This window comes from Pyrus communis, chromosome 1 (genome assembly GCF_963583255.1).
Source record: "Pyrus communis chromosome 1, drPyrComm1.1, whole genome shotgun sequence".
Lineage (NCBI taxonomy): Eukaryota > Viridiplantae > Streptophyta > Magnoliopsida > Rosales > Rosaceae > Pyrus > Pyrus communis.
Genome location: NC_084803.1, coordinates 3912139 through 3927215, shown reverse-complemented (window position 1 = coordinate 3927215; position 15077 = coordinate 3912139). Strand labels below are relative to the sequence as shown.

General features: G+C 35.5%; 1 protein-coding gene across 3 annotated transcripts; it reads left to right on the top strand.

Annotated features, from left to right (window-relative positions):
- Positions 1–10668: 10668 nt before the first annotated feature.
- On the top strand, positions 10669–14693 carry LOC137744798 (transcription factor bHLH74-like). Of its 3 annotated transcripts, none has more exons than XM_068484600.1 (9): positions 10669–11143; positions 12477–12861; positions 12944–13174; positions 13283–13348; positions 13442–13510; positions 13726–13797; positions 13898–14041; positions 14122–14203; positions 14295–14693. In XM_068484600.1, exons 1-9 carry the CDS (start codon positions 10821–10823, stop codon positions 14315–14317), a joined length of 1395 nt encoding a protein of 464 aa, XP_068340701.1. In that variant the 5' UTR covers positions 10669–10820; the 3' UTR covers positions 14318–14693. The 3 variants fall into 3 exon arrangements, with proteins under 3 accessions (XP_068340701.1, XP_068340708.1, XP_068340716.1); XM_068484607.1 differs by having other exon boundaries at positions 10674–11143; positions 12201–12861; XM_068484615.1 differs by lacking the exon at positions 10669–11143 and having other exon boundaries at positions 11179–12861.
- The last annotated feature ends 384 nt before the right edge of the window (positions 14694–15077 follow it).

Below are 15077 nucleotides of genomic sequence, written 5' to 3'. Positions count from 1 at the left end.
GTAAAAAAGGTCCTCCTAACTCGTAAGTACAAAACCAGCTCAATGTTCTCCAATAATGCAAAAAAAAGAGTTTAAAGTCCTTTGCTCTGACTCAACTATCTAATCCATGTTCCTCAATCTACGTAACACCATGATTACAACTCCCTTTTTTTTTTTTTATGGGAATATTTTTGTTCACTAACCTCAAATGATGATGATGTCCAACCCCTTATTTATCATTGTTGAGTGAATTAAATTTCAATATCTATGTATTAGATACACACAAATCTTAAAATTTAAAATCATCCAATAATAATAAATAAAATGGTAAATGTATTGCCAGGTTGGTGAGCAAAAATACACTATTTTCTTACTTGAGCTTTCCACAAAGGCAAACAAATATTCCTCCCCATTATTCAAAAAAGGATGGGAGAGATTCTTGGATATCAAGACTTTAGTTTGGCTTATATTTTAGGATTTAATGGCTCATAATTAGTAAGCACTTGGTCCGCTATTTCTTTTTTGCAAAAGCACTTATACGAGATGAAAATTTCTTTAGCTTTTGTAATCACACTTCTTGCTGTAATCCAAAGAGAATTTTTGGATGTAAAAGCTATTCCATGTCGTGGTATGCAATGTGGATGCTTAATAATTAAAATAAAATTGTATGACTAATCATTCCACACGTACGTTTGCACTTGCAGTGGTAAGTGGTTGGTATCATGGCATTCCACACGTTTGAGCTCGATTGCAATCTTGACCAATTAGGGTTCATATGATAAAAGGTGCAATGAGGGATTTGTGCCGGAAAAGCGGGAAGGTTAAGCCAAGATAAAAAAATAAAATTCCTAGAGCATAGTAATAGTCGAACTCTTATTTTTACGAGCATTTATAAACTTAGAAATATAAGCGCTAAGCAAACAATAGCAACTGAACGTGAAAAGGAAGAGATATCAAAGAGAAGAACATGGTACATGTAATTATAATATATCTCTGACTACATGTAAGAAGTAAACAACTTACGTAACAAAAAAAATTTAAACCAACTGACAGTTACTGGTTTCTATTTTTATTTTTGTTAGAAAATGAGTAACGAGTTCAATGGTCAAAAGATTAAAAGCCTGTTTTGTGGGAAAAGATTGAAAGCAATTAGGGTTTATTGTTCCTTTTTACAGAAAAGTAAGCACCACTTATCACATTTTCTTCAACCTTTTTTCAGCTTAGTCAACAGATATGATTACCAGCTTGTTGTGTACAGGTTGGATAGGAGAAAATAATCGTAATTTTCTGTTCATCTTAACTGCGTACGAGCTGGATCCTTCCTTGCATGCAGATCTAATTGGAGAGAAAAAGTACATGGTACCAAGATAGCATAGACAGTAAAACCATGTGAAAGTGACCATAGTATGTAAATGAGTTTCAACAAGAAGTTAAATTCGGAGGCTTTTAGCTCCTTCGGTTATATTACATAATGAAAGAGATATACATACGTTAGATATACAGTCGGTTACAATACAAACTTTTTCATTCGTGAATGAGACCTATATAACTACTAACTAGACAAAATAACGTGATTTGTGGTTCAAGTAGGTAAATAAGTATCAACAAGTTGAGATTTTTAGCCACCTTAAGTTATATATATTACGTAATGAGAGAGATACATACTCTAGATATACAATCGGTTACATACAAGCTCTCTCTTGTTCTCGAATGAGACATATATAATATAGATAGTGTAACCATATGAATGCAATCCTAATGGATATATAAGTTTCAAGAAGTTAGACGGGAAGACTTTTAACATCTTTAATTGTAGTACATAAAATAAAGATACACCTAAAGTTGTACAACTGGCTTCCAAACAATTAATTCCCTTGTTCAGATGAGAACCGAATATCTATATATATATCTATATATATATATATATATATATATATATATATATATATATAAGTTGGTGATAACATGAGGTGGCCTAGTTCAAGTCATAAATCACGTAAATACACAAAAAATGTATGGTACAATTGGTTAAATCTTGTCTGCAAGGCATATGCCATGAGTAAAAACTCAAATTTTGTCACAGAAGGGATTGAAGGACTTTGGCAGCATCAGTGGTAACATATATATCTTGCGCAGTGCTGTAAGACGAGCCCCCAAAAAGTAACAAAAAAGAAGAAAAATTACACGTACACAAGTTTATTAAATTTTCAACCAGTTCCTTCCAACTTTTTTCAATGAGTTCCATGCAACTTTAGGCAGAAGAGTTCTGGGCTTTAAACTCATCAGTTTATATCTGCTGTATTTCTTATTCAGTATACTTTACTGATATGGAAGCTTTATCACTGCCAATCTTAATTGCTCTAATATATTTCAAAATTTAAAGTTGAGGTTGGATCATAAATCAAATCAATTTGCAATATAGAGAGTAGTCAAATTACTTATAAGCATATAAAAAATTCTTTATTTTCCCAATGTGGGATTCATACTCTTAGCAATCTTTGCTATAACATTGGTTATTTGGTTTTATACATAGAATTCATGTCCATTGAACGAAAGAAGACTACATCTTATTTGTCAAACACGACCACGTACAAGATGGAATAGTTATGTGCATTTTGCGAAAGTCTACATAACATGTAAATTACAATGCTTTACGTAGATAAACCAAGTTTGAATTCAACGGTTCCCGCCACAACATTCCCTGAATATCGCAACCAAATCAGTAAACAGGAAGGCTGAGATAAACCTTATCTGTTGCAAGTGTTTTGATTTTAAATAGGTTATTTATCTTTTGTATTATCTGTAAATTATCCTTGATTTGAAGAGTTTGTTCTTCATCCAAATACTACTTGTAATCTCTATAAAAACATCAAATGGAATACGCTCAGATCATTGAGCACATTTATCTTATAAAATATAGATCCAAGATCCATGGTGGTGGCCTGAGAGAAAGATCCTCAAAGTAGTTTGAGATGTGGGCAATGTCCTATAAACATGTAATCCTACAAATATACAAAAAAACAAGTAAAAATGGTCCCCAAATTTTTGTAGAACTTCTGTAAATTATAAACTGCAGGTTTACAGGTTACAGCTCATTGGATGGTGACCTATCTCAGGTTCTGTGATTGTCTAATAAGAATGGCAATATTTCTGGGACTAAACGAAAGGAGCCCTGGCAAACCATTTTCTGCTAATAATTGATTTAATGGGATAAATATAGTCCATACTCGATGCTCATTGCTCCCTCTCAAGGACACCTGTTTCTCCCAAGGAGACCTACAAAACCATAGATTTTTAATTTTTATCCAACTTCAACCTCAAAACACTGAACTTGTTAGGGTTTTGGGTTTTGGTTTGGACCACGTACTCTCTGTCCAATCTAGTATGTTTCAACTTTCTAGTTGTTTGATTGTCAATTTGGGACCAGCCATGCATATCTATGTTCCAATCCTCATGTGACCTCATTAGCTTACAACTGAGAGATGCCAACTTAAAACCGATGATAAAGCTCTGAATCTATATATTTTTTACAATGTGGTATCATAAAGTACGAGTATGGATATTTTAACTTGCATGTAATGAGTGGACATATTGTATAGCCAACTGGAGAAATACTTTTTTACCGCTCAATTGAATTGCGGCCAAGATTAGCTGATGGGGTTCAGAAGGTTGAATCTCATAATTTACCGACCAACAAACCTAATTAACATTTGCCTTTACATCTAACAATCATAAGAAGTCATTTAGTCTATAGAGATGTACTATTGTTTCTTTTTCTAAGCAGAAAATCTAAAATTGAATACATGACATCGGTGTAAGAATCTACGTTATTAACCACTCGAACTGGCAAAGTGCACGTACAAACTTAGGTGTTCAAGATTCACTACATGCTTGGCTGCAATTTATGCAGCATGCATAGAACATATACATGTCAGTAGCAATATTATTACTTTCAAATTTAAGAGAGTAGATGGAGCCTTATTGATTTCCTCATCTTCATCTTGGCCCACACTTCTCGGAGCCTCTCAGACTTAAATGTGGCTCACCAGATTAATGTGATTTTTACTGAATTACTTCTTTTAGCAAATCTAATTTATTAATAAAATTAATTTTTATTCTTTTGTTCTACAATTTACAACCCCTACTCTACTAGGCTACTACCGTATAGTCAAAATAGCTGGACCCTGAGATGGAAACTAAAGAAAAAATTGGATTTTGCAAATTTTGCAGGTGGGCCCTTCAAACATTAATGTTTGCTTTGCATTGTCACTGTCACAGTATCTTACCCGCAATCACTTCCTTATGGTTTGTTGCTGGCTGATTTGTTTTGTTCTTTGTTTTTATACCACTTACTGCCAAAGTTTCCTGCTTGCTCTTTTCTGATATCTCCTGCAGATATAGCTGTTACTGTTAGCTACTAAGTGATTTGCTTCTCATATTCTTGTAGGGGAAATTAACGAAAAAATTTTTAAATTTTTGAATTTTAACGATAAGAGCAAAATAAATGGTAACGTAAATAATATCATGTTTAACTTTTTAGTGTAGAAACGTAGTTTTTTTTTATTAAAGTGAACAATTTCAAAAAATTCTGTAAATTTTGAGCGTGCATAAGTTGGCTAGAATAATGTGTTCTCGCTCGCCATTTATATTTGAATATCCCACCCTTATAGTGCACTAATCGTTCGAGAACAACAAATTGCATGAAATGTGAATTGTGGCGGGCATCCTGTTAGGGCCAATTGCCACGAGTACTCTGATATGCACTTAGATATGACCTGAAAATAACGAGCTGAAAGTCGGTCATGGAGACATCGGGGATAAGCTTCATCGCTTGATCTCTATTGGAGTTTAATCTTGAGACCTATTTAGCACAACAAAATAGGGTCCATAATGAATTGTAGTGGGCTAAAAATCTTGAGGGCTTGGCTCTATACTTTCTTACCTTTTTTTTCTGGGTCCTACGATTGATTACAAGTCTCGATAGAACTTGTGGCCCAAAAAATTATTTGAACTGTGTAATGGGCTATCACTGATTCACTATACATGCTCACCACCTACTTGGGCTGGGAGTTCCCTTGGCCTTCCTCATCGTTAGATGAAATTGGGCTACAATTTGATCTTATTTTTACGACGTAATTTTGGACCTGAGCACGATACAAATACATATATGTTTCATCCTAAAATTAAGATTTAACCAGTATAAAAAGAAAACGTAGAGGAACTGGATCCATGCATATACCACTTTGGAATTTCTACCTTCTATTTGTTTGGTGTAAGAAGCTTATAGCTCACGTCCTGTTTTTGATTCGCTCCTCTTTTCGATACCAATTTTATCAAAAACGATGAAAAACAACATAAATGTTGGATTTCTGTATGGAATCATAATGTTGGCCGCTACAACTTTTTTACTAACATGTGAAATTGCAGGACTATTGGTTGCAAAACTCACCAATCAAAGTACAATTATATTATTAGTACACGCAAAGATGATAGACAGACTTACTAATACACTCTCTTAAAAAAATAAGTCTTAACATTGTATATGCTCATATGTATTAGAGAGCGTTTAACCGATGTATCATTATTATGTGCACAAATAAACTATGCATCAAAAGAAAAAACGACACAAAACATAAAGCCCTCTATGACAGTCAATAGGAAAGAACAAGATGAATCCGTGACAAAAAATTTCCGTTGTGGTTTAAACAAATGAAGTGAAAAGGAGTATAATATATATCTATATTTCACCGCAATATGTGCAGGCGACGCCAAATCAAAAGGCGATGATATAGGGATATATTCTCTCTGTGTTCATTTGTCAAGAACTATGATATATTCACATGGGGGAATAGTGATAGTATATAGGTTGGAGAGGTCGAGGGCTAGACTGCAACGCGAAATTATGTTCCTATTAACTGACTGACTCCATAGATTTTGATAGCAGACACTTCCTTCTTTTCAGAAGAATAAAATCTGCCGCAAGTCTTGTGACCTGCAGACGCTGAGACAACAAGTACCTATTCTGCTGCTGCAACTTCTAGCTTCTGAATTCATCATTATACGTTCGATACATGAATCTTTTCCGTCAGCGGTCAATGCAAGTTTCATATGCTCCTTCATTTCCTTCCAGAAAATGCTTGGCTCCTTCCATGAATGTTCTACCATGTTTTAGTGTAGCCACACGTCATGATGTTTTTGGGTTAAGTCCCTGATCAAGGATCTAATAACTAAGATGTAAGTAGCCAGTCATTCTTACATACTTACATGTCAATCACAACGAGTTTGTTGTAGTATACTCTTGTATATTCTATGCATGTACATCTTGATTTCTTACTTTTATTTTCTTAATCAATTATCCATTGATCAAGATTTAAATAACCGTTCGTACTTACAAGTCAATCCAAACTAGTAGCCGTTCTTACTTAGAAGAGATAAAATGAACATAAACCCATCATTTGATTATTGTGTTGGTGTGGTAGGGCCTAAATGCATGTTTAGTTAGGCCATCAATTTCAATTGGTCTAGTTTAGTACTTCCACACGTAAAAGATGCAGCAAGTTTCGAGTGGCTGCCTGCCTGCAGAAAACTGTTTCTCATTGTTTGAAGAAACATTTTAAATGATCGTAAAGACCAAGGCATGCATGCATCATAGCTAAATCAGGATGATGATTACTTCTCTTGCTGCGCATGCTTCGCTATTTTCATTGGAAGATATATGGAGTTTTGGGGATTCTTAATTAATTCCAATGTGGATTTAGTTTCTCTAATCTCCATCATCCACTGAATTTTACTACTGCTGCCTCTATTTGTTTAAACTGTTCTTCACGAGTTCAAAATTGTGTTTCATAGCAAAATCTCCAACCACCCATTAATTAATATAATACAAGAATTAATGTTCTTCAAAACTGTGTTTCATAGTATAAAAAGAAACACTTAAAACAACTTAATTAAGAAAAAAACTATGAATTTGGAAATTCTTAAATACAATAAGAGACATGTATCACTTCTCTAATATCTCTCTGATTATGTGAACATATCACCATGGTCGGACTTACATAAAATCAATTATGGATGTCCGCCCACGTGGCATTAACTTATTTAAGCTTACAGTACGAATCCCTATCAATGTATGGGCTAATATTATTAATTTGATCATCTGCACCCCCCCCCAACAAAAAAAAAAAAAACACTTCCATTTAGCCTATTTTGAACCCACCAGGCTTTTTCAAAGACGAAATCTTTGGTCTATCCATGAATGTCAATATCACGTGATGAGAAATATACTAATAAGGAGATACACGTACTCTCGATCAGTTATATGCTAAAATATCTCATACATCATACTATTATTGTATCGCACATAAATAATTCATAAATTATGAGTTTTCTTTATATTTAAACTCTTCGAGTGTTTCAATCTAACATTACTAGTTATCAAATAGGCTATGTACACCAAATAAGTATTTTTAATGAGTTCCCATATGCAATTAGTAGAGCTTTATGCAATTTGGAAAAGGAGGGGTGGCATCATTTTTTTGTTTGGTAAAGAAGGGAAAAGCTTCTTTAAAAGCATAAACCTTTCAAGCATGGGCTGTGAACTAAGTTAAAGCAAAGGTTAGAGTTTTTAATTAGAGTGATAACTTGGGGTTTAGAAATTTCTAATCAATGGATGCTAAATCTTGTAAGATTCGTCTTCTCTTAGGTATCAACCCCATCATTGCTAATGAGGGCAGGACCACCACAAATCCACATCTATGCTGCTGCTTCTTCTGAGATTAAGACCCACCAGAGGTCCTGAATGCTGCCGCACGCGTGATACCTTATTAGGACCAATTTCTCTCTCTAATTAGTCTTCAATTAAATGTCTTTTTGGTTGTGCTTTAATTTAACTTTTATTATTAACTTAATAATAATGTTGGTTCTTTACTTGTTTAATTTTGGTTGTTTACTTATTTTATGTATAACACAACACGTGCAACAATTGTTGGGGTCGAATGCCCTCTCATACTTTCAAGGGTTGGGCTCACTAGTGTATCTCGGACAATCATCTGTTTGTAATGACTGATCTTGTCCGTTAATGCATTGTGTGTTTCTTCATAAATGATCAGGATCAATTCACATATACGTGCGGGACAAACATTAAAATTTCTCTCAAATGAATTTGATTTTGTTTTCTACAATGTGTAGTTTAAACTGTTGTAATAATGATTAAGCGATCTAACTCATATTTGCAAACTGCTAAAGGTGAATTGTTGTGATCAATTTATAATCAATTCTACTCTGTTTAGGGAGAAAAAAAAACATTTCATTGTGGGGTTTTGGAATTTGAAACATTTTCATGAGGAAGTTGGCTGAATTGAATCAAATCTGTGGTTTGTTTATCTTCAAGCAGAGCTGGCGAAACTAAATTAAAGCTCTTAATTTTTTCTTTTTTGTCAGATGAAAACATTGATTAGATTAAATGGAAGCTATATTGATCTTAAAATAAGATGGGGTGGAATAGTTATATGAGAAATGCTAAAAATACTCTCTAAAAAATGTGATGATTTATAGATTTTCAATCACCACACATTTTTGACAAAATATTTTATAATATTGGCACGATAATTAGAGTTAAACTGTGAGATATCAAATAGTCTGAATCCCAATTTTGAGAGAATATCATTCTCATGGTTTTGGATGCATTCATTCACGAGATGCTTTTGATACAACGGTACATTTGTACCAACCGATGGAGACTTTTAGACTACATATGTTAGGAGTAAAATGTTTAGTATAATTAATCACTCTCTCAAACAATGAAACCCAATGTGAGTCCTCACGTTGATCAATTTGGTGTACCATCCATATCATCGTATCTAACAATTTATATTTGCTTTGAAGTGCTTATTGTAAAACCAACCTCCCCCCCTGCTTTCACTAAATACAATTTAAAAATGACATATTACACAGCATGACCAATATAGGCTTCATAATCTCCATTGATCTAATTCAGCAATTGCTTAATGTTATCAATCACCAAACCCATCGAAAAGGTGTCATGACTCAAGCGAAAAATTGTTGAAATGATATGGAGGGAGCTATCAAGTGACCTCATTCAAAAGTTCCTTATTTTACCGTTGTTAGCCTAATTTAAAAAGAACGATTTGAATTTAAACGCGTATAAAATATATTAACCTAACCAACTTAAATTCATCCTCTCAAATATGTACTCCTGGATTATTAATTAATGAATATTTTAGGACTCATTTATAGGGTGTAGGGGATTACGACTTGGGATCAAATTAGCCGCTAAATTCGGAATAAATTTGTAGTTTTTCCAGCAAGATCGCAACCAGGCCTAGGAGGAGGAGGATGTTTGACCAGATAATTTTGTTTGACCAGGTTTGTTAAGTACTTGGATTAAGAGAGTAAGAAGCTTTAAACAGGCAATAATACTAGTACAGCTGGATAACCGTACCAGGACAAGGAGGTCAATTCATGATTAGATTCCGTTATTCCTTACCTTCCTCACCACTCACGGACTCAAAAACCCTCCAAAGTTAAGAAAAAGACGTATTCTTCAATTTACCCCTTAAACTTGTAATTATTGGCCAATTCACCCACCCCCCTCCCCCCTAACTTTAATTTTGGTCAATTTCCTCCCTCAACTCTCATAATTAGTCAATTTGTACCTTGCTATTAATTTTTTAAATTTTCCATCTATTTTTCCATTAAGTAGGTATTTGCATGACTGCCTTAGAAGGGCAAAAAAAAGTCAATTTGCACCCTACTATTAATTTTTTTAGTTTTCCATCTATTTTTTTGTTAAGTAGGTATCCACATGACTGCCTTTGAAGGGCAAAAAAAGTCAATTTGCACCTTACTGTCATTTTCCGTTAAGTAGGTTTCCCTACACCTTACCAGAGGTAGACGAGGCTGAGGGAGGAGGCGACGGGGTGTGGGCAGCTACAAACAGTAGAGGAGGGAGGCGTTGGCGGTAGTCACAGGCTCGTCTTGGAGAAAAGGAAAAAGAAGAGAAAGTTCGAAGAAAATGAAGAAGATAGAAGGTGTAGGGAAAATGACTTTTTTGCCCCTTAAAGGCAGTCATGCGGATACCTACTTAATGGAATAATAGATGAAAAATTAAAAAAATTAACAGTATGGTGCAAATTAACTAATTATGAGAGTTGAATGAGAAAATTGACCAAAATTAAAGTTGAGAGGGAAATTGATTAATTATAAGAGTTGAAGGGGAAAATTGACCAACCCTTACAAGTTCTGGGATAAATTGATGAATAGCTCAAAAAAAAAAAAAAAAAAAAAACAAACAAAATATACCAGTACCACCAACTAATATTAGATTAATTTAAGGAAAACTTTGAGATTTTAGTCTCTGTCACGCATCCCCGGCTTAACACTCTCAATGTGGTCCCCTAGAAGCGCACACCTGTCAAAGCGGGGCCCACCAAGCATCAAATAATATTATTATTCATATTACTATAAAGTGTTTAAGTGAAAAATCTTAGGTCTAATCAATACCCATGACTGGCAAGTAATTGCATATCAAATTACTTTGACTAACACATTGGATAGCTGAATTCGATTTGTAAATATAGTCTAATGAAAAAGGAAGGTAAGGAAAAAAAAAAAAAAAAATCAGAAATCCAATGGGGGAGAAGGGGGGATTGATTTGGAAGTGGGGTCCAGAGGAATTAGAATTGATGTGCAATGATGCAGATGGAAGGATGATGGAGGTTAGGAGCATAATGAGTTTCTTCTCAAAAGAAATGAAAGGGGGTTATTGGGTTAGTTGGCACTGAGAAAAATGAGTGTGTAACAGCAAAGAGAGGTCTCTTGGAATGGTTGGCAAATGTGTCAGTAATTTTTTTTTTAAAGTATGTCAAAGATGGGAAGCAGGCAAACTTGGCCTTGAAGAGAAGAACCTCTCCAATTTTTTAATTCCCAAAGGAAAACAGAGGGAAAGCATTATTGTATTGGGAAAATTGCAGGCAAAGAAAGCTCAAAGTAGAGAGAGAGAGAAATTACAAGAGAGTAAAGTGTGGAAGGAGAGAGAGAGAGAGGGAGGGATTAGGTTCTGTAATAATTTTTCCAACCAGAGCAGTTGGCAGTGGTTATTTCTGGTTCTTTTAAAATCATACATGTCATCTGTGAACTTGTGCAGGTAAGCAAAGTCTCACTCTTTTTTTCCATAGCTCCATAGCTCTCTCTCTCTCTCTCTCTCTCTCTCTCTCTCTCTCTCTCTCTGCTGCATTGTGTCGTTGTGTGTGTGATCTATATAAAAAGTTTGAAACTTGATGCTTCTTTTGCTGTTTGTACAAAATACCCAATTGGTGAACTGAGATTTTCCTGTTAAATTTGACCAAGATTTGATTCTTTTGGAGGTAAAATCAAAAACACAATTCAGGGACTGAGCTAAAACCCTGCCCATTTTCTATTCCTTCACAATTCAAGCATATATTTGATGGTCTTTCTTGGAGTACCCATCCGAGAATATCTTAAAAGGGGTTCTGCAACTTTCCTTTTTCTCAGTTTCTAGGCTTCTAGCTTTTGATTCAAAACTTGCAAGAGCTAGTTGTTATTTCCTGATAGGTAATTTGGCAGCCATTTTTATTATATATTATTATTATTATTATAATATTCGATTGCTTGAAGCTTGGAGAGATTCTCCTTCTCCCCAATTTTGGTCATAGTTTGAAGAGATTCAAAGCCCCCTTTTCCATCAATCAGATTGATGTTTGATTGAGCTGAGGATTAAAAAAAAAAATTGAAAATTTAGCTCTCTCTCATATACATAAAGAGAAAGGGAATCTGCTTTCTTTTTGTTAGTCTGGTGAGCTGTTGCTTTGCTAATGTCATTGTTTGTCCATGTCCTACTTTATGCTCTGAAAGGTTCACTTTTCTTGTCTGTGGGGAGCATTTTCTTTTGTTTATTTTTCCCTTCCCTGCACTAGAAGCTTGATCCTAGGGTTTTTGAGGTCAGTAGGGTGGTGCAGCATAAGATTTTATGCCTGGTACACTGGATTTATCCTCTCACTTTGTGTCCATGGGATGCTGCAACAAGAGGCATCTGTTGCTTTAGCACCCTCTCAGGTCTATAAAGCTGTAAACGTTACTTGTTCCTTGTTGAGTCTGCAAGATATCACCAGTCAACTTTGGTCAAAGCCATCCACTTTCCCTTTAGTTTCTTAGATTTCTTTTGTCATTTGAATAACATATAGGTTGGTGGAGGAGGACTCCGTAGTTTTGGAGGATTAGAACTTCTGAGTTCAGAAAATGGAAGGTCATGACAGTGAGGATGTAGGGTTTCAGCATAGAAATGATGGGAGCCTAAACTGTCCATCGTCCGGGATGAACACGAATCCGCTGCCCGAAAAGGTTTCGAGAATGGCGATGAGTTCTGTGTCCATGTTTAAGCCGTCAAATGGGGCTGACCCTTTCTTTGGTTCTGCTTGGGATCCAATTGTTTCATTGAGTCAGAGTGATAATTTTGGCAGTTCTACGGGTGTTTCCCACGGCGAATTTCCCAATCCACCTTACCCCTTTGCGATGGAGAATCAGGGAATGAGTAGCACCTCCCACCTTGTTCAATATCCATCTGATTCAAGCTATGCTGGGATGGTGCCAAAGCTTCCTCCATGTTTTGGAAGTGGGAGCTTCACAGAAATGGTTGGTTCTTTTGGTGTCTCTGAGTGTGGCCAGATTGCTAAACCTGGGTGTCCTCCGAACTATAACCGGAACAGGGAGGGGGGCACTTTAACAGTCGGTGCCCAATCGCACGATGATCGCCAAATTTCTGAAGAGAGTGCTTTAGGATCTTCGCCGAATGGAAAGAGAAGGAAACGAGTTCCCGAATCCAACTCTGCATTCAGTCCAAATAAGGTAAATTGCTATGCTGAATTTGTGTAAGTTTTTTATTGATTATCTATCCCGGTGATGTTAATCTCTTTGTTATCTGAATCAGAATGTTGATGGGGAACTTAACAAGGATATGTCTGGGGAGAGCTCTGATTATCTGAAAGAACAAGATGAGAAGAAAGCAAAAACTGAAGAAAACGCAGCTGCAAGTTTGCGCGGTAAGCAGATGGGCAGACAGGCTAAAGAAAATTCTCAAAGCGGAGATCCAAAAGACAGTTACATTCATGTTAGAGCCCGAAGGGGCCAGGCTACAAATAGTCATAGCCTCGCAGAAAGGGTGCATTCTCATTACTATATATATATATATATATATATACGTACCAAATTTTCATGAAAATTTCCTTTTCAATTAGTTTATTGAAGCAATATAAGTTTCTGCTTGCAGGTAAGAAGAGAAAAGATTAGCGAGCGGATGAGATTGCTTCAAGAACTTGTTCCAGGATGCAATAAGGTATCAATATGTTTCGGAGTTGGTCAGTTTTATGAGTAATCTCTTATGTATATATAGAATACTGATCAATTTAATAACCAATCACTTTGCTAGATTACTGGGAAGGCTGTAATGCTTGATGAGATCATCAATTATGTGCAGTCTCTGCAACAGCAAGTTGAGGTATGATATTCTGCAGTCTAAAATGAGGAACTACTTCCGTGTTTTGTAGAAAAAATTAAACCACTAAGTTTATAGTTGTACTGCTATTTCTGCTAGTTGAAAGCTGAAACTAGATAACCGTGTCCGTGTGCATGATTGTGAAATTTAGTACCGTGGTTGTCTACCCCTGAAATGCTGTATGATTCAGTGAAGGTTTGCTTTCTTTAATGTTTCAGTTTTTATCAATGAAACTTGCGACGGTGAATCCAGAACTCAACATTGATATTGAACGGATTCTATCCAAAGACGTAAGTTCATAAAATGCTAGTATTACTTAACAATTTTGTCAATTACAACAAAACTATTTGTGAATGTATTGAACTTTATCTTGGTTTGCCTTTTCTGTAGATTCTTAATTCACGGAGTGGCGGTGGAGCTATCTTCGGGTTTAGTCCTGGAATCGGCTCTCCTCACCCATACCCTCCCGGTATGTTCCATGGAAACTTGCCAAGTTTGCTAACTTCAGCTCCACAATTTCCTTCCTTGCCTCAGGTAATTTGAATTGAGAGACTTCAAATCATTCCTTTTTGCTTGTCGAAACATTGGTTGAACTAATGCATGTGATTTTCCAGAATGTATTAGACAATGAGCTCCAGGGTCTTTTCCATATGGGTTTTGATTCTAGTTCAGCTATTGACAATATGGGACAAAATGGTAAATAACCCAAATTCATGTTTGCAAATCACTTTCAAAGTTCTTCTGTCTTAGCATTCCTCTAACCCTGACACGATATAATGTTCCGCAGGCCGCTTGAAACCAGAGCTATAAGATTGAGAACAGATTATGGTCTACTCCCACCCGAAGGATAATTCAAATTTTCGGTTAACTGTACTTGACACAGCTAGAGAAGAAGAAAAGCGGGAAAGAAAAGGTTATTTCGGTTGTATAGGCTCTCTCGTTCCTAATTGTTTGTTCTTCGAATTTTTAGCAGAAGAAGATGACTTTTGTTATATTACAAAAGATGTGTATAATGAGACAACAAGGCAAGAGGTTTGATTGGTGATGAAGCTTTGTTGGTTGGTGTTTGTAGAAATAGGACTTTGCTTGAAGCTTTCTTAGGGTTTTATTTTGGGGGGAAAAACTGTGAAACAATTGTTTTTGTAGATTGCTGCATCATGAAAGGAGTAACAGATTTGTTCTGATATTCATGTAGCTTCCTCTCAAAAATCTCCATTTCCCTTGCAATAAATTACGAGTTATGTTTCTGCAAGTTCCGGTTGTCAATTTAATGCATCAATAGAACTGGTTATAAACTTTAATAAAAAATAAAAACCGACTTATAGCAGGTTCAGAGCGGCTCTATTTGTGCATATTTTTGCCACCAGCCTTTGTGACCCAGGAAGAAAAAGCATAGCAGTTTCAGTTTTGTGGTCCAAACTAATTTTTGATAGATATTTTTGTGTTGTATAAAAGCAAAGCAATTATTCTTGTTTTAAGTGGAACCTCTTCCAAATCTTTGCCATGCATCGTCTTTTCTTCCTATGGATTCGATTCTTCTACGTGTCAGATTAAATAAATCGAAAGAGAA

Bases quoted from the DNA above. Each gene is read 5' to 3' on its own strand.
- LOC137744798 (XM_068484600.1), top strand. From the start codon at position 10,821: ATGGTTGGCAAATGTGTCAGTAATTTTTTTTTTAAAGTATGTCAAAGA. The intron at 13,511-13,725 runs GTATGATATTCT...TTAATGTTTCAG, and splicing joins CTCTGCAACAGCAAGTTGAG to TTTTTATCAATGAAACTTGC. The intron at 13,798-13,897 runs GTAAGTTCATAA...CCTTTTCTGTAG, and splicing joins AACGGATTCTATCCAAAGAC to ATTCTTAATTCACGGAGTGG.